Source organism: Mustela lutreola, chromosome 3, assembly GCF_030435805.1.
Source record: "Mustela lutreola isolate mMusLut2 chromosome 3, mMusLut2.pri, whole genome shotgun sequence".
NCBI lineage: Eukaryota > Metazoa > Chordata > Mammalia > Carnivora > Mustelidae > Mustela > Mustela lutreola.
The window spans coordinates 16,293,123-16,316,204 of record NC_081292.1 but is presented as its reverse complement, the minus strand read 5'-3'; the positions used below and the strand labels follow the sequence as shown (position 1 = coordinate 16,316,204).

The window sequence follows — 23,082 nt, the reverse complement described above, 5'->3', positions numbered from 1 at the left end:
AGGACATTTCTAATCAATTAGCAATAATCGCGCCTCGGATAAACCTCATTGGCTACGATACTGCCACTGCGCAAAGCTAGGACATTTCTAATCAAATGAAATAAATTAAAATAAAAATTAGGAAGTGCCTTAAGAGAGAAAGCTTGTCACAAAATGTGTTGAGTCACATGGCAGGACAGTGGGTGTGGTAGTGACCCACTCACTGTCCATTTAAGATCATGGAGAGGGGCTATGGGGTATTGCCGATTTAGGACCCAGGCAGATAGACCTCCTTCCTTACCTCTGACTAATTTTCTGAGCTGTTACTCAGTCCCCAGGCTCCATAACATCGCTACCTGCCTCCCAATCTGCTCCCCAGTCTCCGCAGGTAGTCCTTGTCCTGCATAAGTCTAGACATCTCTGTTCCCTGTTGTTCCCTGCTCAAGAGCCATTGAAAGTACCAGGGCCTGGACACATGGTCACAGCTTAAACCTGGTTGGCTGGACTTTGAAGGTTTGGCTGACACACATGTTGTCTCTGCCCTCACAGTATATGCTACTTGAACTCCTCCTCTTGGCAGGGTGAACATTGTAGTATTTTTTACTTGGATCCCTTAAGTCATATAGGACATCATTTTCATTTTCTGACAAGGAAGCTGAGGTCCAGAAGGGGGAAGTGATTTGCATCAGGTCCTAGTTTTATAAGATACAAACTCAAGGTCTTACTATATCTGCTTTATTCCTGGAGATGCATGGAATAATTCATATTCAAAACAGGCAGGTTGGCCTTTTCCCAGCCCCCCTGTGATTATGAGAACTTCCTGAGGGCAGGACCCATCAATTACTCCCTTTGTCCCTGAAGCCTGGCATGGTGTCTAGTGCAGAGTAGGATGTTAGTACGCAGTATTCCTCCCTTATCTGGGGTTTTGCTTGGCATGGTTTCAGTTACTCATAGCCTACCATGGCCTGAAATTATTAAATGGGAAATTCCAGAAATAAACAATTGATGAGTTTTAAATTGCACACCATTCCAAATGGCGGGATGAAATCTTGGGTTATCCTGCTCCATCCTACCCAGATGTGAATCATCCCTTTATCCAGTAAGTCGGCCCTGACTACAGTCAGTCACTTAGCCACCTGGGTTATCGGTACACTCTGGTGCTATGGCAGTATCTGTGTTCAAATCACCCTTATTTTACTTAATAACATCCCCTAGACGTAGGAGGAGTGGTCCTGGCAATTCAGATACACCAAAGAGAAGCAGCATTTCCTTTAAGTGAAAAGGTAAAAGTTCTCAGTAAGAAAGGGAAAGAAATTGTAGGCTGAGATTGCTAAGATCGATGGTAATATTTATTATAGTATTGTTTTAACTTTTCTGTATTATTGTTGGTAATCTCTTACTGTACCTTATTCATAACTTATACTTTATCATAGGTATGTATGTATAGGAAAAAAACATAGTATATATAAGGTTCAGCACTATCTGCAAGTTCAGGTATCCACTAGGATCTTGACATGCATTCCCTGTGGAGAGGGAGAGGCTACTCTAACAGATTTCCATGGGTGCTCAGTGGAAGCAGGTTCATTATTTCTGGCAACTTACTTTATATTTCCTGGTTTGAAGAGAGTTTTCTTCAGTCAATTCAGAGGGCCTCTTTCCTTTCTTTTGACGGCTTACACCTTGCTGGCTTTGTTTTTAGGGGCGAACCACAGTGCAGAAGAATTGTGCTGATCCTGTGTGGCATGAACAGGTGGTCTTCAAGGAAATGTTTCCTCCTTTGTGTCGGAGGGTGAAAATCCAGGTGTGGGATGAAGGCAGCATGAATGATGTAGCTCTGGCCACCCATTTCATCGACCTGAAGAAAATCTCCAATGAACAGGATGGAGACAAAGGTAAAGCCTCATGTGTCTGACTTGGAAATGGGAGTCACAAAACGATTGATTTTCGTAATGGAAGAAGTGGAACAGGCAGTGTCTTAAGGCATTTCCATGTTCTGTGTGGTTTGTGCTTTGGATTGGTTCAGGGCAGTAGCTGAAGCCTGGCTGTGGGAGCCAAAAAGCTTGGTCCTGGTCCCAGGAGTTCCATGAGCATCACAGTGTGTCCTTGAGGTAGTCACTCACCATCTCTGGGCCTTAGGTTTCATAAATGAAAAATGAAGAGTTTAGATTAGATCAGACATTGATAGACTATGGTCCATGGGCTACAACCAGTTGGCCAAATACATGTGTATGGCTCACAAGCTAAGAATGGGTTTTACACATTTAAATAGTCCAGAAGATGTTGTGCCCCTAACTCACTGTTAGAAGCACATGACTGTTGCAGGAAGGTGCTGCTGGCTACACACTCAGAGAGCCAGGGAGGAAATGAGGAGTCCCAGCGAATCCGCCGGTCAGGGGAGAGAGCTTTACTCTTTCTTTACCTGTAAAACCTAACTTAGCAGATGATAACTTTCTAAATATCCCAACAAACACCTGCCTCCTTAAAATCCCAAGGCAATCTTTCTCTGCACCACAAATCAGTGTTAATTGATGAATATATTTATGCATATATATGTGTATGTGTGTACATGTAATGTATATACCAAAAGGTTCGCTGAAGCAGAGCGTGACACCTGTGCCTCTCACAGCGTGACACCACAAAAAGACCTCCATAAATACCTACTGTTTAAGTCTGCCTATCGTGGAAGGGTTTGCCATAGGATTGCTTTACACAGAACTCACACCACCAAACAAGTTGGGAATATCCCAACTTGATGTAAACATGTTTTACTCCAACTTTTCAGGAACATCTTGATGGTTCAAAGAAATGTATAAAATATTTTTGAAAATTAGACATCAGGAGCCATAAAATCTTTTTATCCCTTTTAACCTGGTATTTCTCCTTCTTAAAATTGACTCTCCTTTGGGACAGAATCTCTCTCTTTCTGCCTGACCCCCTCCATGCCTCCTCAGCCTGTTATTTGTTCTTGCTGCATAAGGTAAATCTGCTTAGCACTTATAATGTAAATATTTACTTGTTTAATGTTTGTTTCTGCTTCATTCTCCATTGGGCTCCATGTTTAGTGTCTAGCTTAGTGCCCGGCACGTGTCAGGACTCAATGATCATGGGTTGAGTGAATGAACAGACAAGGATGCATGTTGGCACTGGTAGTATCATGACAGCTGTGAAAAAGTGTAAACGTGTGCATGCCAGAAGGACTTGTCAGAAAGAAATACAGCAATGGTAGCAAAGTGGCAATTGTGGCTCTTCTGGGGATGGGATATTCTGTAAATATTTTCTCTTGTCTTTTCTGTATATTTTATATTTTAAATGAATGTGCACAATTTTCATAAAGCAAGAAATAATCAACTTGGAAACATCACTGGGCAACTAAAATGTGAGGCTTTTACAGGCTTTCTACCAACCTTCGGACCTGCCTGGATTAACCTGTACGGTTCACCCAGGAACCACAGTCTGATGGATGACTACCAGGAACTGAATGAAGGCTTTGGAGAAGGCGTGTCATTCAGGGGCAGAATCCTGGTGGAAATTGCTGTGGAGATCCTCTCTGGAGGGTCGCAGGAATCTAAGTTTTCCAAGGCACTCAAGGAGCTCAAATTGTCTTCAAAGGACAAAGATTCCAAATCTTCCAAAAGCTCCAGTAAAGACAAGGGTGACAAAACTGATGACGGAAAATCCCAGCAGGTTTCAGATAAGACCAACTCAACAGAGGTAGAGGTGGAACCTTTCGATGTGCCCCCCCAGGTAGGTCTGAGCCCTGCTCCACAACCTCTGCAAGGTGAGCCCAGGGTGAAGGTTGCTACCTTCACCTGCGACCCCTGCTCCCACAGACTCCCAAAGGCATGCACAGGTCTCACTCTCCCTTCATAAAGTGTGTTGGCTCAGCCCTACATTCTGGGCCAATCCACTGCCTCTTAGGGGCACATCACAGCCATCTGCTCATGATCAATCCCTCCAGTGTTCCCCCAAACATGGAATCCTATGAGAATCAAGGTGAAAGGGAAATAAAAGTGTTCTGGGATAGCTGGTGAAAGTGGGGGTAGGGGGATGGGCTGAGCTCTATCTGTGGTCTGATTTTGTTGAACTTTGTTAGCCTAGCATATGCTCTGGATGTGAGGTAATGTGGGATGAGGGATGAAGAGGAGGAAGAGTGAGTGCCAAGCTAGGATGAAAGAAATTGAGAAACCTATTTCCCTGCCTAAGAAATCACAATTCAAAGAATGCCTATTACTCAACATAAAACACATTAGCATTTTTCTAGCCTGGTTCTGTATGAGGGGAAATAGATCTGGGTCTCCAAGAGGAATACAAACTGAATATCCCCTTAACTGTCTGATTATTTATTTGAGAGAAAGAAAGAGTGGAGGGGTGAGGAGGGGCAGAGAGAGAGGGAGAGAGAATCCCAAGCAAGCTTCACACTCAGTGCCTGATGTGGGACTCGATCTCATGACCCTGAGATCATGGCCTGAGCTGATATCAAGAGTTAGAAGTTCAACTGACTGAGCCACCCAAGCACCACCCACCAACTGTTTAGAGTAGCAAGACTGCTTTGTGCTTAAGCAAATGAAGGAACTGTGTTTCATTAGTAGCAGAGGTGAGTGGATTCTAGCTCTCAATATGGATGATTCTGTGTCTGTGAGTATGTTTCTCAGGTCAACCAGACAATCATTTTGGGTGGAGAAAGGAGGAGATGGTGGTCTGGGTCACCTTGGCCTTAGTAGAGCCACTCATTTTAACTGCTGGGATCTAATACATCTTAAGAAGCAGTGTGGGGGAAGAGGTTGGAGCTCAGGGTTGGAAATCTTGAGGGTTGATTCTATTCATGGTTCTGATAGTAACACCTCTCCATGTTTTAGCTTACTCATCAACAAAATGGGGTAGTTAGTCTCTTGTCATAGGCATCTCCTGGATAAATGAGGGAATGCCTGTAAAATGATCGATAGGGTTCTTTGCATGGTAGGCCAGCAGTACATTTGCTGTTACTGTGACCAGTGTTTATGATTTGTTCAGAGCTCACTACCCTGTTTTTTGGACCTACTTTGGATATTTTGTGGACCTCCCTAGCTCTCCCTTATGAACCTGTCTATTGGGAAATAGCCTCTGGAAATGTGTATTGTCAGTTTCTTGTTAGAAGACATTGCTTTGATGTGATTGTACTTATGTGTATTTTTTCAGAATATATGCCAGCTTTGGAAATGATATAAGGTACTATGGGTACCTTAAGTAGCCACCTATGCTGATATCCAATTGTATCTGATTCTGTAGCAATCTTTCCTACTGTTGAGACTGGCCATTCTTTTCTAGACAGGAATTACCAAGAAAAGCCTAATAGAAGATTTTCTTAATCCACATCAGTATTTTCAAGATATTTTGCAATGGCCATCTTAAAAATAATTCTAGCAGAAAGGAATGGTAGCTTGGAATTTATGTAGAGTGTACATTTTTTACAAGTCCAAGAGCCCATCATGGTTCTTGGGTAGAAGGTATTAGGAGAGGGAAAATTCAGGTCATATTCAAACCCTTATTTCTCTTTCCTTTCTTTGTCTTGGCTTCTTGTTTTGGTCAGTTTTTTGCTGGGTTTATTAGTTATTTATTGCTATATAACTATTACCCCTAAATTTAGCAACTTTTTTCGGTGGGTAAGGAATTTGGGAATACCTAGCTTGGTGGTTCTGGCTCAGAATTTTTCATAAGGTTTTAATCAAGATTTTGGTAGGGGCTGCAGTCATCTGAAAGCTTGACTGGAATTGTGGGATCCACTTCCAAGATGGCACACTCATAGCTGTTAAGAGGAAGTTTTGGTTCCTCATGGACCCATTGGAAGACAAAGTTCCACATGGACCCTTCCCTAGGCTTCTTAGGATCTTTATGGCAGTTGGCATCCCCCTGAGTGGACTGGGGGAGAACAAAGCAGAAATGTCAATATCTTTTATGACCAAACCTATAGAAGTCACACACTGATATTTATGACACATTCTAATTGTTAGAAACAAGTCACTAAGCCCATCCCACCCTGAAAGGGGAGAAAAATTAGGCTTCATCTTTTGAGTGCGGGGTGTCCAAGGATTTGTGGACATATTTTCTACCTTCTCCAGAGCCTCTACAGCTTCAGACATGGCAATATTTCTTCTTGCAGAATCTTCTTTTTTAGCTCTTCAGGGTCCTGGGATCTTCTTTCCCTTGCTGCAGCCATGCTCTCATTGCATACCTGGACAAATGAGATCCCATGACATTGGCTTTTCCAGCTCACCCTCATTATCACCATCAAAGGTTATTTCCCTATGTCAAGCTTTCACAGAGCATAACTAATCTAACAGATGTGTTCATTTTCAAATTCTGTGAACATGTACTGACCAGTTTCTTTTTTAAAAAAAAAAACATCATCCTCAATATTGGTAGGAATACAAATAGAGTTTGACTCCATGGGAATTATGATATAGAAGGGGAGGTAAGACATACAAAATAAATGTACAGGAAATAAAAAGTGATACATGCAATAGGGAGCTACAGATAAAATACTAATGTTTTATGGAGTAAATGAAGTATAACAATTAAAATGTTGGGCTCTCAAGTAAGATAGCTGGATTTTAGATGTAGTCGTTGTTACTGCCCAGCCTCTGGAGAAACATTGCCTCTGAATTTTTGGGCAAATGACTTAAGCTCCTTATGCTTATTTCCAATAATCATTTCTACTTGGTGGGCTCACGTTGAGGATTTAATGAATTAATATATGCAAAGTGCTAAGAACAGAGCCTGGCACATAGTAAATACTCAATAAACATTAGGCACTTTTAATAATTTTGGACAGGTATTTTAATCTTTCACAGACTAGTTGTCCTCATCTTTAAACAGATAAAATAAAAGCACCCCCCTCCTAGGGTGGTAATGAGAATTACATGAGATAATGTAGGAAAGGGTCTTAATACACATCTGACACATAATAAGTACTCAGTAAACATGTCCATCATCATTACTCAAACTCAGGAAATCAAAGTATGCTTCCAAAAGAAAGTCATTTGGGTTAGGCCTGAAGGATGGACAGGATTAAGAGATGAATTCTACCTGTTGAAATACTTGCCATGACTACCATTCTTGTGGTATTCTTATGTGTAGGCTTTATACAAGGTGCTCCATGTGGATGATCTCATTATTCCCCCCTGTAAGCCCTATGACAATGTTTATTTCACAGAGAGGGAAAGTGACAGAGAGTGGACATGACTTGCCTAAAGTCAACCAGCTAGGAAGTAGCAGAATTGGGATTTGAAGAAAAATTTATGTGGCTAGGAAGTCTACCATTTCTCTTCCAAGCTACATGGCCTGTATTCCCATTAGGTCTTCAAATGCTTTTTAACCTCCTCCCAGAGAGTAAACTTGACCCCAGAACGGCGAGATAAGTGGATTATTTACAGCCAATACGTACAGTGGCAGTAAGTGGGAGGGCTGTGTGCTCTCTGTGACTAAGATCCAGAACTGGGTCCTCACCCTTTTCAACATTTTCTGGTCAATAGAAACATTTCCTGCTGATGCCAACAGCAAGGAGGCCCCTGTGTGAAGGAAAGCTCACCTTTCTGAGACCTGTTGTCTCTCAAAGTGACAGGGTTCAGGGCTCTTGATTGAATGGGGCTCTTCAGCTCTAAATCTGCAACTGTTTATTTTCCTTAGATGAACCTTATTGCTTTTTCCATGGAATTTAATCAGTCCAACTGTGAAACCAGGAAGCGCAGACTGGCAGCTCATTCAACCTCTTTGTTCAGAAATGTGATGCTGTGTCAGTGTCTCAGCTATATCTGCTCCCTGAACTATCAACCTGTTCCACGTCCATAGGAGTCATCTACAAACAGCTGTGGTTGCATTGGGATGGTTCCTGTCTTGTGACCTGTCATGGTCCTGTCTTCCACAATGTAGTTTTCCTTGAGAGGGAAGACTTGGTGGAGCCAAGCCTGAAATCTTGGCTGACTTTAACTTGCTATGTGACCTGCAGAAGCCCCTTAATCTCTCTGAGCTTTAGTTTATTGAGGTAGAAGGAAGATGGGGCAGGTGAACCCCAAGACCCTTTTCAGTGTAAAAGCAGATGTGATCCTGGGACCCTCCACGTGCTGATAGCTCGTCCTGGATGCACTGGGTGGACTGATGCTCATGCAAGTGCCTAGCCCTTCTGTCTCTTTTATCCAGGCTCATGTTATTTCAGGAAGTGTTATTTCAGGAAGTCTTTGAGCAGGACCAAGGTGTTGGGTTAACACGTGGTTGAGTTCAAAGAACCTGGTCTGTAGTCAGAATACTTGGGAAATTTAATAAACTCAACCTTAAGTTTAGTTTCCTCAGCTTCTTCACCTGTAAAATGGGAATGATCCAGATTTCAACCTTTTGGGGTTGTTGAGGAATAAACATAATGTATGCGACCATCCTGTATAATTCATAAAAATAATGTAAGGGTTTGGTCCTATGATTCTGTTTTCTAAATGGCTGCTCACTTGAAAGTGATTCCAAACCTGTGTTTTACCAATAGTACTATAGAAGATACACATGCCAATCTTTGTCTTTAAAATTTAAAAGAAGCAGATTTTAATTGCAAGGTAGACACTCAGAAGGTTGAGATTACATCATTCTAGATAGATGGCTCAATTTTGATTTGTAATTTGTAGGTTCTGGTTTCTGCCTGCATGATGAGTGGGGAAATGACACTTTAAGGCTTTAAGCCTTTCAGGCTGACACTGAAATTCAAATGCTTACAAATCACTCTGGACGAGTTAACATCACTAATTCAGCTTCCTGGTAATAAAATAAAAAATTAGAGCCAGACCTGTCTAAATATTTTTTTCTTTCTATAGATTACACCAGAAAAATGTGAGGAATTTTTACTTTTTGGAGCATTTTTTGAAGCTACCATGATTGACCGGAAGATTGGAGACAAACCCATTAGCTTTGAAGTTTCTATTGGTAAGTGCAAACAAGCACAGTGCTTGGCACATGACATTGGCTTTATATCTGTTTCTTGAGTGAATGTGTTATTGTCTTACATAGAAATAGTAGCATTCTGGCAGAGGTTTGTACCTCAGAAAGAAATGACTAGTTCTTTGTTTCCTCTAGTGTCAATATGAAGGGATAGATTTATTTTCGTGCTAAAAAAGGATTAAGAGTATAGTTTGGATTTAGAAAGACTTGGATTACTAATCCTAATTCCCTTACTCTTGGGTTCTTGATTTCTCAGGGTCTTAGTTTCTTTAACTATGTAGTTGGCATAGCTATAACTCTTCATAAAGCTATTGCAAGAGTGTAATGAGTTAATCCATGAGAAGTTCTGTGCACATTGAGGGTGCTGTTATTGTAACTCCCGATGATCTTCCTGTGGTGATGTACAGCTGGGAAAATCTTTCCAGGAATGAGCATTCCATCAGAGAAGGTCTTACTTCCCATCAGGAGGGTGTCCTTCCAAGGAGCAGAAGCAAGTGGAGATGGAATCCAATTAGTTTGTGACTTAATTAGTTTTTACTAAAGAGAACATAAGATGGATGTAGATGATGACTCACCATCATTGTTAATCTTATTTCTTTGGTCTGACCATCATACTTCCTACCTTCATACTGAGATCTTATTTCTCTGTCCTGGGAGGATATGACCTTAGATCTTTATGCCACATAGCCTGATTCTGCTTTTTGACATCTGACCTGTCTCTCCTTGCTACCATCTCTTTAGGTAATTTTGGGAACCTGCTTGATGGAGGGTCCCATCATGGGAATAAGAAGAAGTCAGCTGAATCAGCTGAAGAAGACAGCCTTCCACTCCTGCACGAAGGAGAAGGGGACGCAGCCCACAATGTTGCCTTCCCCATGGTCTCCACCACTCACCCAGAGAAGCCACTTGTGACAGAAGGGAACAGGTAGGAAGCCCAGTAGGGGATATCAGCCAGGGTTCTGACAATAGGAGTCTGACCTGTTCCTGGGACTGTTTGAAAGTTCTTCCCTAAAACCAGAAACATCATTTTTTAATCTTAGTTACGAGAGAAAGGCACGAACAGGGACATCATGGTCATTGCCACTCTACTGAATCTTTTTTTTTTTTAACTTTTTAAAATTTTTATTTTATTTTTTCAGTGTTCCAAGACTCGTTGTTTATGTACCACATCCAGTGCTCCATGTAATACATGCCCTCCTTAATACTTACCACCAGGCTCACCCAACCTCCCACCACACTCCATTCCAAAACCCTCAGTTTGTTTCTCAAAGTCCTCAGTGTCTCATGGTTTATCTCCCCCTCTGATTTCCCCCAATTCACTTTTCCTTTCCTTCTCCTAATGTCCTCCATGTTATTCCTTATGCTCCACAAGTAAGTGAAACCATATGATAATTGACTTTCTCTGCTTGACTTATTTCACTCAGCATAATCTCCTCCAGTCCCGTCCATGTTGATACAAAAGTTGGGTATTCAACTTTCTGATGGAGGCATAATATTCCATTGTACATATGGACCATATCTTCTTTATCCATTCATCCATTGAAGGGCATCTTGGCTCTTTCCACAGTTTGGCAATTGTGGCCATTGCTGCTATGAACATTGGGATACACATGGCCCTTCTTTTCAGTACAGTTGTATCTTTGGGGTAAATACTCAGTAGTGCAATTTAAGGGTCATAGGGTAGCTCTATTTTTTAATTTCTAAAGGAATCTCCACACTGTTTTCTCAAATGGCTGCACCAACTTGCATTCCCACCAGCAGCGTAAGAGGGTTCCCTCTTCTCTACATCCTCTCCAACACTTGTGTTTAACTGTCTTGTTAATTTTGGTCATTCTAACTGGTGTAAGGTGGTATCTCAATGTGGTTTTGATTTGACTTTCCCTGATGGCTAAAGATGAACATTTTTTCATGTGTCTGTTAGCCACTCTACCGAATCTTTAGTGACATGTTGACAACTCTCCAAATGTCACATCCAGGTAATTCATCTAAGGACAGGACAATGATGATGACTATTATTACCATATATATAACTTTGAAGCATAACGAGGTAGGAAGGTCAGAATTTAACATTTCAATCCGAACCCTATTAACAGTTACTATATTCATCTGAGCTCTGTGCCATTATGTAAGTGGGATTATTAGATACATCATTTCTTATCTTGTTTTTGCTGAGGTCAGACTAAAGAACTCAAAAAACAACTGTCATCTACCAAAAAAGACCATTTCAGAAAACATCTGGGGTACTTCTGTGAACACTCACTGATCTTTAACTCACATAAACTTTCAACATGAAAAAAGAAGCAAAATTCTAGAATTCTGTTGTAAGAAAGTGGTATTGAGCACCAAACATGTGATTTACAAGAAGGGAAAGTCAGACCCAGCAAGAGTCTTCTGTGTTCTGAGCCTTGTGCCATGAGTAAAGCTTTATCTTCTCATTGTGTTCTCATAAGAGAACATAGTTCTCTCCTTTTGTATGTGAGGAGATTAGAACAACATTGCTGGTGCTCTTTGCTTTCTCTGCTCTTCCCAATCTAGATACTCTCTCTGGGCACGGATCAATGGCTTGCTGAGCACTGTCAGGACAACAAGGCCTCCCAAAATCTTTTCCCCAGACAGCCCTCTTCCCTGAGCAAACCCAAACACCCCCACTTGGGTGTCCCAAAGTTGTAGCAGGTTCATTGTCTTCATTGTTTTCACAGACAACTTTGCTCCTCCTCCTATCTTTCCCATCTCATGGACAAGTCCTACCATTCTCTGTGTCCTATGAACCTCATCAAAAAGTTGTCAGTTGCTCTCTGTTCCCTTCCATCCCGTGTCCAGTCAGCAATGCAGTCTAGTCAGTTTTGATTCTCAAGTATTTCTCATATAAATGGTCATTTCTTTAATTCTGGCCATTGGCATGTTTGTCCTGGATTAGTCTAGCAACTTCCTACCTGGCTTGGATCTTCAAGAAATTCACTAAATTATCTGTCAGAACCAGTTACTCTGACATCATTCATTGGCAGCCTGTAGCTTTCAGGATTATTTTGAAGCTGTACCTTGTTATTTCCATCCCCATTGATTTCTCTACCATTATCTCCAGTCACTCCCCAATGGCTGTCATTGCTGCCACACAATGTCTCTGTTAGTTCTCCAAATGTGTCCTGCTGTTTGCTGCCTCTGGGCCTTTGAAAATGCTCTGCCCTGTGCCAGGCAACAAGCCCCCTTTTCAGAACTGTTGGTTTCCACTACCCTTCAAGGCTAAGCCCACATTCCCTTCCCTGAATCCCAAGTCTGATTTCTCCACCAAGCACCACTCACACTACATTAAGATGCTTTTACTTTTTGTCTACCTATGAGACTGTGAGTACTCTGAGGACATAGACCATGTCACATTCACCTGTGTTTCTGCTCCTCTCTAAGCCTGGAATGTAGTAGATCCTCATAAATGTTTTTGAATGAGTTAAGGAATTACCATAACTGAGTTGGGCCCAGGGTAGGGGGCAGAGAGAGGAGGCAGATTACTTACTTTCCCTGGGGAAGGAGTGAGGAGTTGAGAAAGTCACAGAAAAGGTAACATCCTAAAGAATGGGAAGGGATTTAAGCAATGGAAAGAGAGTATTTGGGACAAAGTATGAAGGAGTAAGTGAAAATAATCTTAGCTGTTTATCTGCTTATCTGTGTCCTATACTTTCTAAATCCTTTCCCTCCCATGGGCCACCTACCTTGGGATTTTTTTTTTTCCTAGCAGCCATATTTGGTTGTCTGACCTCCTTTTCACATATCTAACAAGGAACCCAAACTCCCCAGTCCTTTGATGGTTTCTGTCTAGTCTCAAAACTGAGTTGGTCAGTGATGGATCCTGTGACTGGATCTGCAACTCAGGGAGAATTTTCTGAAACTGCTCAGAGGCACAGTGCATCCTTTCACTGGGACAAGGCAGTGAAACTTCCCCACCTTGTTGGACTAGCCCATTGTTGACAATGAGTGAAAGTGTCAGGAGATCTAGTATGGAAACAGTTTGGGAAGAAATGAGAGGTCTCAAACTACACTTGGCCATCTTGTATTAGTTCTGGCCAGCCGGCTTAAGGAGGCCCAAATGAATCATGCTATGTTTCTTGGACTTTCTGTCTCTCAGAAATATTCCTCAGTCACTATATTGAGGCTCTGTCCACATAGTGGCAAACTGGAGTGGCAGCAGCTGAATTGGAGGATCCTGTGTCTATATAATAGACACATGTGTACATGCATGCACACATGCACAGACACAGTCCCTTGATTTGTGTGTTATCTTCATTAAAATACCTCCTTGCATTTGTTCTGGGCTTTCCAGTTTTATAATGCATGCACTCACATATGATTTATGTATTGGGCTGGAGTTCAGGAATGAGATCAGAGCACAGGACATCCCATGATCATTTCATTCTCAGGACTCTAAGGCTACCCTTGCCCAAAGTCACAAGGCTGGTCTTGTGTCAGGGCAGCCATTCAAACTGGCAGCCCTCTCTTCCCACTGGCAATATGGTGCCCTCATGATGCCCTCCCATCTGCCATGCTCCATCTGTACTGAATTTGCCTGAGACCCACAGCATCCCAGTCCCATGACCAGTAAGACTAGAGACAAGAGAATCCAAGAGAATCCAAGAGACAAAGGCCCTGAACATCATTAGTGCAAAATAATCTGAACCATAGAAACCTTGGAACAAGGGACAATACTGGATGAGAATGTATCTTGTTGTAGGATTCTTGGTGCAATAATTTTATTTTATTTTATTTTATTTTTTTTTAATTTTTAATTTTTTATAAACATATATTTTTTATAAACATATATTTTTATCCCCAGGTCTGTGAATCACCAGGTTTACACACTTCACAGCACTCACCAAATCACATACCCTCCCCAATGTCCATAATCCCACCCCCTTCTCCCCAACCCCCTCCCCCCGGCAACCCTCAGTTTGTTTTGTGAGATTAAGAGTCACTTATGGTTTGTCTCCCTCCCAATCCCATCTTGTTTCATTTATTCTTCTACCCATTTAAGCCTCCATGTTGCATCACCACTTCCTCATATCAGGGAGATCATATGATAGTTGTCTTTCTCTGCTTGACTTATTTCGCTAAGCATGATACGCTCTAGTTCCATCCACGTTGTTGCAAATGGCAAGATTTCATTTCTTTTGATGGCTGCATAGTATTCCATTGTGTATATATACCACATCTTCTTGATCCATTCATCTGTTGATGGACATCTAGGTTCTTTCCATAGTTTGGCTATTGTGGACATTGCTGCTATAAACATTCGGGTGCATGTGTCCCTTTGGATCACTACATTTGTATCTTTAGGGTAAATACCCAATAGTGCAATTGCTGGGTCATAGGGCAGTTCTATTTTCAACATTTTGAGGAACCTCCATGCTGTTTTCCAGAGTGGCTGCACCAGCTTGCATTCCCACCAACAGTGTAGGAGGGTTCCCCTTTCTCCGCATCCTCGCCAGCATCTGTCATTTCCTGACTTGTTGATTTTAGCCATTCTGACTGGTGTGAGGTGATATCTCATTGTGGTTTTGATTTGTATTTCCCTGATGCCGAGTGATATGGAGCACTTTTTCATGTGTCTGTTCGCCATCTGGATGTCTTCTTTGCAGAAATGTCTGTTCATGTCTTCTGCCCATTTCTTGATTGGATTATTTGTTCTTTGGGTGTTGAGTTTGCTAAGTTCTTTATAGATTCTGGACACTAGTCCTTTATCTGATATGTCGTTTGCAAATATCTTCTCCCATTCTGTCAGTTGTCTTTTGATTTTGTTAACTGTTTCCTTTGCTGTGCAAAAGCTTTTGATCTTGATGAAATCCCAGTAGTTCATTTTTTCCCTTGCTTCCCTTGCCTTTTGCGTTGTTCCTAGGAAGATGTTGCTGCGGCAGAGGTCGAAGAGGTTGCTGCCCGTGTTCTCCTCAAGGATTTTGATGGATTCCTTTCGTACATTGAGGTCCTTCATCCATTTTGAGTCTATTTTTGTGTGTGGTGTAAGGAAATGGTCCAATTTCATTTTTCTGCATGTGGCTGTCCAATTTTCCCAGCACCATTTATTGAAAAGGCTGTCTTTTTTCCATTGGACATTCTTTCCTGCTTTGTCGAAGATTAGTTGACCATAGAGTTGAGGGTCTATTTCTGGGCTCTCTATTCTGTTCCATTGATCTATGTGTCTGTTTTTGTGCCAGTACCATGCTGTCTTGATGATGACAGCTTTGTAATAGAGCTTGAAGTCCGGAATTGTGATGCCACCAACGTTGGCTTTCTTTTTCAATATCCCTTTGGCTATTCGAGGTCTTTTCTGGTTCCATATAAATTTTAGAATTATTTGTTCCATTTCTTTGAAAAAGATGGATGGTACTTTGATAGGAATTGCATTAAATGTGTAGATTGCTTTAGGTAGCATAGACATTTTCACAATATTTATTCTTCCAATCCAGGAGCATGGAACATTTTTCCATTTCTTTGTGTCTTCCTCAATTTCTTTCATGAGTACTTTATAGTTTTCTGAGTATAGATTCTGTGTCTCTTTGGTTAGGTTTATTCCTAGGTATCTTATGGTTTTGGATGCAATTGTAAATGGGATTGACTCCTTAATATCTCTTTCTTCTGTCTTGCTGTTGGTGTAGAGAAATGCAACTGATTTCTGTGCATTGATTTTATATCCTGACACTTTACTGAATTCCTGTATAAGTTCTAGCAGTTTTGGAGTGGAGTCTTTTGGGTTTTCCACATATAGTATCATATCATCTGCGAAGAGTGATAATTTGACTTCTTCTTTGCCGATTTGGATGCCTTTAATTTCCTTTTGTTGTCTGATTGCTGAGGCTAGGACCTCTAGTACGATGTTGAATAGCAGTGGTGATAATGGACATCCCTGCCGTGTTCCTGACCTTAGCGGAAAAGCTTTCAGTTTTTCTCCATTGAGAATGATATTTGCGGTGGGTTTTTCATAGATGGCTTTGATGATATTGAGGTATGTGCCCTCTATCCCTACACTTTGAAGAGTTTTGATCAGGAAGGGATGTTGTACTTTGTCAAATGCTTTTTCAGCATCTATTGAGAGTATCATATGGTTCTTGTTCTTACTTTTATTGATGTGTTGTATCACATTGACTGATTTGCGGATGTTGAACCAACCTTGCAGCCCTGGAATAAATCCCACTTGGTCGTGGTGAATAATCTTTTTAATGTACTGTTGAATCCGATTGGCTAGTATTTTGTTGAGTATTTTCGCATCTGTGTTCATCAAGGATATCGGTCTATAGCTCTCTTTTTTGGTGGGATCCTTGTCTGGTTTTGGGATCAAGGTGATGCTGGCCTCATAAAATGAGTTTGGAAGTTTTCCTTCCATTTCTATTTTTTGGAACAGTTTCAGGAGAATAGGAATTAGTTCTTCTTTAAATGTTTGGTAGAATTCCCCCGGGAAGCCGTCTGGCCCTGGGCTTTTGTTTGTTTGGAGATTTTTAATGACTGTTTCAATCTCCTTACTGGTTATGGGTCTGTTCAGGCTTTCTATTTCTTCATGGTTCAGTTGTGGTAGTTTAAATGTTTCTAGGAATGCATCCATTTCTTCCAGATTGTCAAATTTATTGCCGTAGAGTTGCTCATAGTATGTTCTTATAATAGTTTGTATTTCCTTGGTGTTAGTTGTGATCTCTCCTCTTTCATTCATGATTTTATTTATTTGGGTCTTTTCTCTTTTCTTTTTGATAAGTCGGGCCAGGGGTTTATCAATTTTATTAATTCTTTCAAAGAACCAGCTCCTAGTTTCGTTGATTTGTTCTATTGTTTTTTTGGTTTCTATTTCATTGATTTCTGCTCTGATCTTTATGATTTCTCTTCTCCTGCTGGGCTTAGGGTTTCTTTCTTGTTCTTTCTCCAGCTCCTTTAGGTGTAGGGTTAGGTTGTGTACCTGAGACCTTTCTTGTTTCTTGAGAAAGGCTTGTACCGCTATATATTTTCCTCTCAGGACTGCCTTTGTTGTGTCCCACAGATTTTGAACCGTTGTATTTTCATTATCATTTGTTTCCATGATTTTTTTCAATTCTTCTTTAATTTCCCGGTTGACCCATTCATTCTTTAGAAGGATACTGTTTAGTCTCCATGTATTTGGGTTCTTTCCAAACTTCCTTTTGTGGTTGAGTTCTAGCTTTAGAGCATTGTGGTCTGAAAATATGCAGGGAATGATCCCAATCTTTTGATACCGGTTGAGTCCTGATTTAGGACCGAGGATGTGATCTATTCTGGAGAATGTTCCATGTGCACTAGAGAAGAATGTGTATTCTGTTGCTTTGGGATGAAATATTCTGAATATATCTGTGATGTCCATCTGGTCCAGTGTGTCATTTAAGGCCTTTATTTCCTTGCTGATCTTTTGCTTGGATGACCTGTCCATTTCAGTGAGGGGAATGTTAAAGTCCCCTACTATTATTGTATTGTTGTTTATGTGTTTCTTTGATTTTGTTATTAATTGGTTTATATAGTTGGCTGCTCCCACGTTGGGGGCATAGATATTTAAAATTGTTAAATCTTCTTGTTGGACAGACCCTTTGAGTATGATATAGTGTCCTTCCTCATCTCTTATTACAGTCTTTGGCTTAAAATCTAATTGATCTGATATAAGGATTGCCACTCCTGCTTTCTTCTGATGTCCATTAGCATGGTAAATTCTTTTCCACCCCCTCACTTTAAATCTGGAGGTGTCTTCGGGCTTAAAATGTGTTTCTTGGAGGCAACATATAGATGGGTTTTGTTTTTTTATCCATTCTGATACCCTGTGTCTTTTGACAGGGGCATTTCGCCCATTCACATTCAGGGTAACTATTGAGAGATATGAATTTAGTGCCATTGTATTGCCTGTAAGGTGACTGTTACTGTATATGGTCTCTGTTCCTTTCTGATCTACCACTTGTAGGCTCTCTCTTTGCTTAGAGGACCCCTTTCAATATTTCCTGTAGAGCTGGTTTGGTATTTGCAAATTCTTTCAGTTGTTGTTTGTCCTGGAAGCTTTTAATCTCTCCTTCTATTTTCAATGATAGCCTAGCTGGATATAGTATTCTTGGCTGCATGTTTTTCTCGTTTAGTGCTCTGAAAATATCATGCCAGCTCTTTCTGGCCTGCCAGGTCTCTGTGGATAAGTCAGCTGCCAATCTAATATTTTTACCATTGTATGTTACAGACTTCTTTTCCCGGGCTGCTTTCAGGATTTTCTCTTTGTCATTGAGACTTGTAAATTTTACTATTAGGTGACGGGGTGTGGGCCTATTCTTATTGATTTTGAGGGGCATTCTCTGAACCTCCTGAATTTTGATGCTCGTTCCCTTTGCCATATTGGGGAAATTCTCCCCAATAATTCTCTCCAGTATACCTTCTGCTCCCCTCTCACTTTCTTCTTCTTCTGGAATCCCAATTATTCTAATGTTGTTTCGTCTTATGGTGTCACTTATTTCTCGAATTCTCCCCTCGTGGTCCAGTAGCTGTTTGTCCCTCTTTTGATCAGCTTCTTTATTCTCTGTCATTTGGTCTTCTATATCACTAATTCTTTCTTCTGCCTCATTTATCCTAGCAGTGAGAGCCTCCATTTTTGATTGCACCTCATTAATAGCTTTTTTGATTTCAACTTGGTTAGATTTTAGTTCTTTTATTTCTCCAGAAAGGGCTTTTATATCTCTCGAGAGGGTTTCTCTAATATCTTCCATGCCTTTTTCGAGCCCGGCTAGAACCTTGAGAATTGTCATTCTGAACTCTAGATCTGACATATTACTGATGTCTGTATTGATTAGGTCCCTAGCCTTCGGTACTGCCTCTTGTTCTTTTTTTTGTGTTGAATTTTTCCGTCTTGTCATTTTGTCCAGATAAGAGTAAATGAAGGGGCAAGTAAAATACTAAAAGGGTGGCAACAACCCCAGGAAAATATGCTTTAGCCAAATTAGAAGAGATCCAAAATCGTGAGTGGGGAGAAAGGGGATAAAAAGAGGTTCAAAAAGGAAGAAAGAAAAAAGAAAAAAAAAAAAAGAAAAGAAAAGAAAAGAATTTTTTTAAAAAAAGAAAACACCTAAGAAAAATGTAAAAAAAAATATATATATATTAGATAAACTAGTAAAAAATCGTTAAAAAAGAAAAAGGTAACAGTTAAAAAAAAAAATTTTACCCGAAGGCGAGAAAAAAAAAAAAATGAAAAAGGAAAAAGAAAAAATTAAATTAACTGCAAGACTAAAAAAAATCACAGGAAAAAAGCCATGAGTTCCGTGCTTGGCTTTCTCCTCCTCTGGAATTCTGCTGCTCTCCTTGGTATTGAAACCGCACTCCTTGGTAGGTGAACTTGGTCTCGGCTGGATTTCTTGTTGATCTTCTGGGGGAGGGGCCTGGTGTAGTGATTCTCAAGTGTCTTTGCCCCAGGCGGAATTACACCGCCCTTACCCGGGGCCGGGGTGAGTAATCCGCTCGGGTTTGCTTTCAGGAGCTTTTGTTCCCTGAGCGCTTTCCGTAGAGTTCCAGAGGACGGGAATACAAATGGCGGCCTCCTGGTCTCCGGCCCGGAGGAGCCGAGAGCCCAGGGCCCCACTCCTCAGTGCGCCCTCAGAGAACAGCGCCCAGTTACTCCCGTCTGCCTGACCTCCGGCCGCGCTCCGAGCTCACCGAGCCTGCGACCGGTTCAAGGTAACACGGAGCTGCGAGCTTACTGTCGGCTCTGTCTCTGTCGGCTTTCCCGTTCCAATACCCGCAAGCTCTGCGACACTCAGACACCCCCGATCCTTCTGTGACCCTGCGGGACCTGAGGCCACGCTGACCCCGCGTGGGCTTCGCCCCGGTTTAGCCTCTGGAGCGATGTCCCTCAGCGGAACAGACTTTTAAAAGTCCTGATTTTGTGCGCGGTTGCTCCGCCGCTTGCCGGGAGCCGGCCCCTCCCCCCGGGGTCTATCTTCCCGTCGCTTTGGATTCACTTCTCCGCCGGTCCTACCTTTCAGAAAGTGGTTGTTTTTCTGTTTCCAGAATTGCTGTTCTTCTCTTCAATCTGCCGATGGATTTTCAGGTGTTTGCAATCTTTAGATAAGCTATCTAGCTGATCTCCGGCTAGCTGAAGCAGTCTCAGCTTGCTACTTCTCCGCCATCTTGACTCCTCCCCTTGGTGCAATAATTTTAAAAGAAGTGAAAGAGCAGTTTGATTCTAACTTTTTATTTATTTATTTTTTGTTCTCCTGTTATAATATCAACCTCAGGCTCTGCCAAGAATTTATTTGGCTTCTTTTCTAAATGTGCCTGCCGATTCATTTTCTGCAGAACAGACTATAGGACACCTTTGCTAATTTTATGATCTCCAGAAGAAATTTGCGTTGGAGAACTAAAAAGAACAACCATCCATTCTTTCAGGCTGAAGTTCTCTTTAGTTTTTTGGAATGGAAACAAAGCTTTTGCTCCCTTGGTCTCTCCTCTCTCTGCCTCTATAGGTGTATGACTCCAAACACTGCCCATGTTTATAGGGCTATATGTCTCACCCTGCCCATTCCAAGAATGTTGCCTTGGCCTTCCTTCTACATTTCTCTTCTCTTGGTCCTGGCTGTTTCTGGAAAAATTACAGGGTATTTGGGGAAAACTTGGTCAATGTTATAGCTATCACTAGACAGGAACTTCAACTTTTTGCCACACTTCTCCTATCTTACTTGCCTCACCCCATCCCTTTCTTTCCTGGAGACCAAAACTGACAAGTTAGTTTCTTCTTTTTTGTCTTCAATCTTACCTTGTTAACTCTCTTTTTCTCATCAACATTTAAGCATATCCAACCATCATCCTCAAAAATTTTCTTTGGCTCCACTTCTCCCCTTCTAGCTATGTCATCACCCTCTTGTCCCATTATTGACACCAATGCCTGGCAGCAGTAAATATTGGATGTGTGCATGGATGGATGGACAGATGGATAGATGGATGGATGGATAGATGGATGGATGGGCAGATGGATGAACACATGGATGGATGCATGCATAGATCATGGATGGATGGAAGAATGCATGCATGCATGGATAAATGGACAGATGAATGGACAGACGGATGGATGGATTCATGGATGCCTGGATGCATGGATGGATAGATGGAAGGATGGATGGATGGATGGACGGATGGATGCATGGATGCCTGGATGCATGGATGGATTGATGGATGGGTGGATGGAAGCATGGATGCCTGGATGGATGGATGGATGGATGGATGCATGGATGGATGGTGGTATGGGTGCTGTAGTTTAGATATAGGCACATGCTTCATCCTCATTAAGCTCTTAAAGTTCTCTAGCAACTTCATTCACTCCTGTTATCTTGGTTGAGTTTCACACAGTGTGTAGCTTATAGACATTAAAGTTAATATGTTACTTTTTCTCCCTTCTTTCCTCTCTCAACTGGAATGAGAAGTTCCTCCTTGCAGAAAGCTTGCCTGATAAACCCTGCCCTCTGATGCTCAGCTCTAGGCTTTGCCCTGGGCCTGATGACTGTAGCTGTTAGTACCTCTCCACTGTTGCAACATATATGTTCCTTGTTGATTTTTCATGGATCCCTGATTAGAATAGAGTTAATAGTTTTATTGTTTTGTCACCAGCCCTCCCTACGCCACTCAGAATGTATAAAACATAAATATGTGGCTAAAATTGCATGAATAATACTGATGGCCAAGTAACACCCAGACTTAACTTGTTCTCATAGGAATTACAACTATTTGCCTTTTGAGGCCAAGAAGCCCTGTGTTTATTTCATCAGTTCTTGGGGAGACCAGACATTCAGGCTGCACTGGTCCAACATGCTGGAGAAAATGGCAGACCTGCTGGTAGGTGACTCTCAAAGGTAATGGATTTGAACACTGGACAGCTGGAGGCAAAAAGGATCTTTTTATTCATCCAGGAGAGGGTCTTGACTTCAATTTAAATACAAGTAAGTTGCAGCTGCTTCATTGGAGGGCACATAGTTCCTACCCTGTGGACCAAGGGAATGAGAATATATTTTGACTTTAAATAGAACTACGTGGATTAGAAACCCTGCTCTGCCTCTTAACATTCTGTCCCTAGGGACAGGCTGTTTTCCTGATCTCCAAAGGGCAGGCAGGAAGTTGACAACTTTCTCACATAATTGATAGATCCTGGCTTCAACTCATATAAAACTCTAAGTCCTTAACATGGTAGAGATCTTATAGGTGAAGTCCTGCCACCTCTTTTTAAGTCCTGCCTTTCACATGTTTTCTCCTTTGTTCCAAGCACATTGGATTTTCAATTTCTTGAGGTAATGATGTTTCTTTATGCCTCATAGCCACCTCCATGCCATTACTTTATCCTGAGCTTTTTCCCCTCCATGCTTCTCCTGGGTCACCTGTCAACCTCCATAGGTCAGTTTCAACTACTTCTCAGAGAAGTCTTCTGGCTTCTGCCCGTTCTCCTCTCTCATAATACCCTGTGCTTTACCTTCAGAGCTCTCTGTATTTTAGAATTGATTTGTGTGCTTATTTGTTCGATAACAATTTCCAACTGTTCAGTGGCATCTGGCATAAGACCTGGCACCTGAAAGGGGCCAAGAGTTATTTGAGGGATTGAACGTATGGAAGTATTTATGACCGTGCCAATATTCAGTGACTGCTGGCTGGCTCCACCCAACGCCCTGGAAAGAAGGCAGCCCTGGGACCTCTGCTTCTTTGTGCTCCTGAGCCTGATTTTTGATCTCTGTGCCTGCTCTTGTATTTCTCTTTGTGCCTTCTACTTTCTGTGCCGCCATGCCTCACCAGGTGACCCTCTCCTTCCATGAAAACCTGTGCTAAGGAAAGAACAAATTTCTCTCTTTCTCTCTCATTTGCTTTATCATCCTGTCTCTAGTTGTGTGAAACAAAGTTTCCACTCTGGTTTTGGGGATCCCAGGCATCAGGGAGGTAGATTCTGAAGGTGGTAGAGGATGCTTGGTTTAGTGTCACATTATGTGGAAGCTTTAGACTTGCTTTGTAAGACTGGTTTTGCTTCTCCTTCAGGCCAAGGAGATAGTTCATTTCTAAAAGGCTTGGCGAAACAAGAATGTTTTCCTAGAGACCATAGCTGCCTTTACCATTCATTTCTACCTTTCTCAGTGCCAGGATCCCTGCCATACTTGGCATATCACAGCTAACATGACTGAATGT

General features: G+C 41.7%; 1 protein-coding gene and 1 pseudogene across 2 annotated transcripts in view; one reads left to right on the top strand and one right to left on the bottom strand.

Annotated features, from left to right (window-relative positions):
• FER1L6 (fer-1 like family member 6) overlaps positions 1-23,082 on the top strand; it is a 159,123-nt gene that overhangs the window by 56,862 nt on the left and 79,179 nt on the right. For both annotated transcript variants that reach the window (XM_059165676.1, XM_059165678.1), the window contains exons 10-14: positions 1,679-1,871; positions 3,371-3,723; positions 8,808-8,916; positions 9,673-9,856; positions 21,633-21,753. In XM_059165676.1, coding sequence (XP_059021659.1) covers positions 1,679-1,871; positions 3,371-3,723; positions 8,808-8,916; positions 9,673-9,856; positions 21,633-21,753 — 960 coding nt within the window. The remainder of the gene's footprint in view (positions 1-1,678; positions 1,872-3,370; positions 3,724-8,807; positions 8,917-9,672; positions 9,857-21,632; positions 21,754-23,082) is intronic.
• Positions 13-78, bottom strand: LOC131828270 (U4 spliceosomal RNA; annotated as a pseudogene).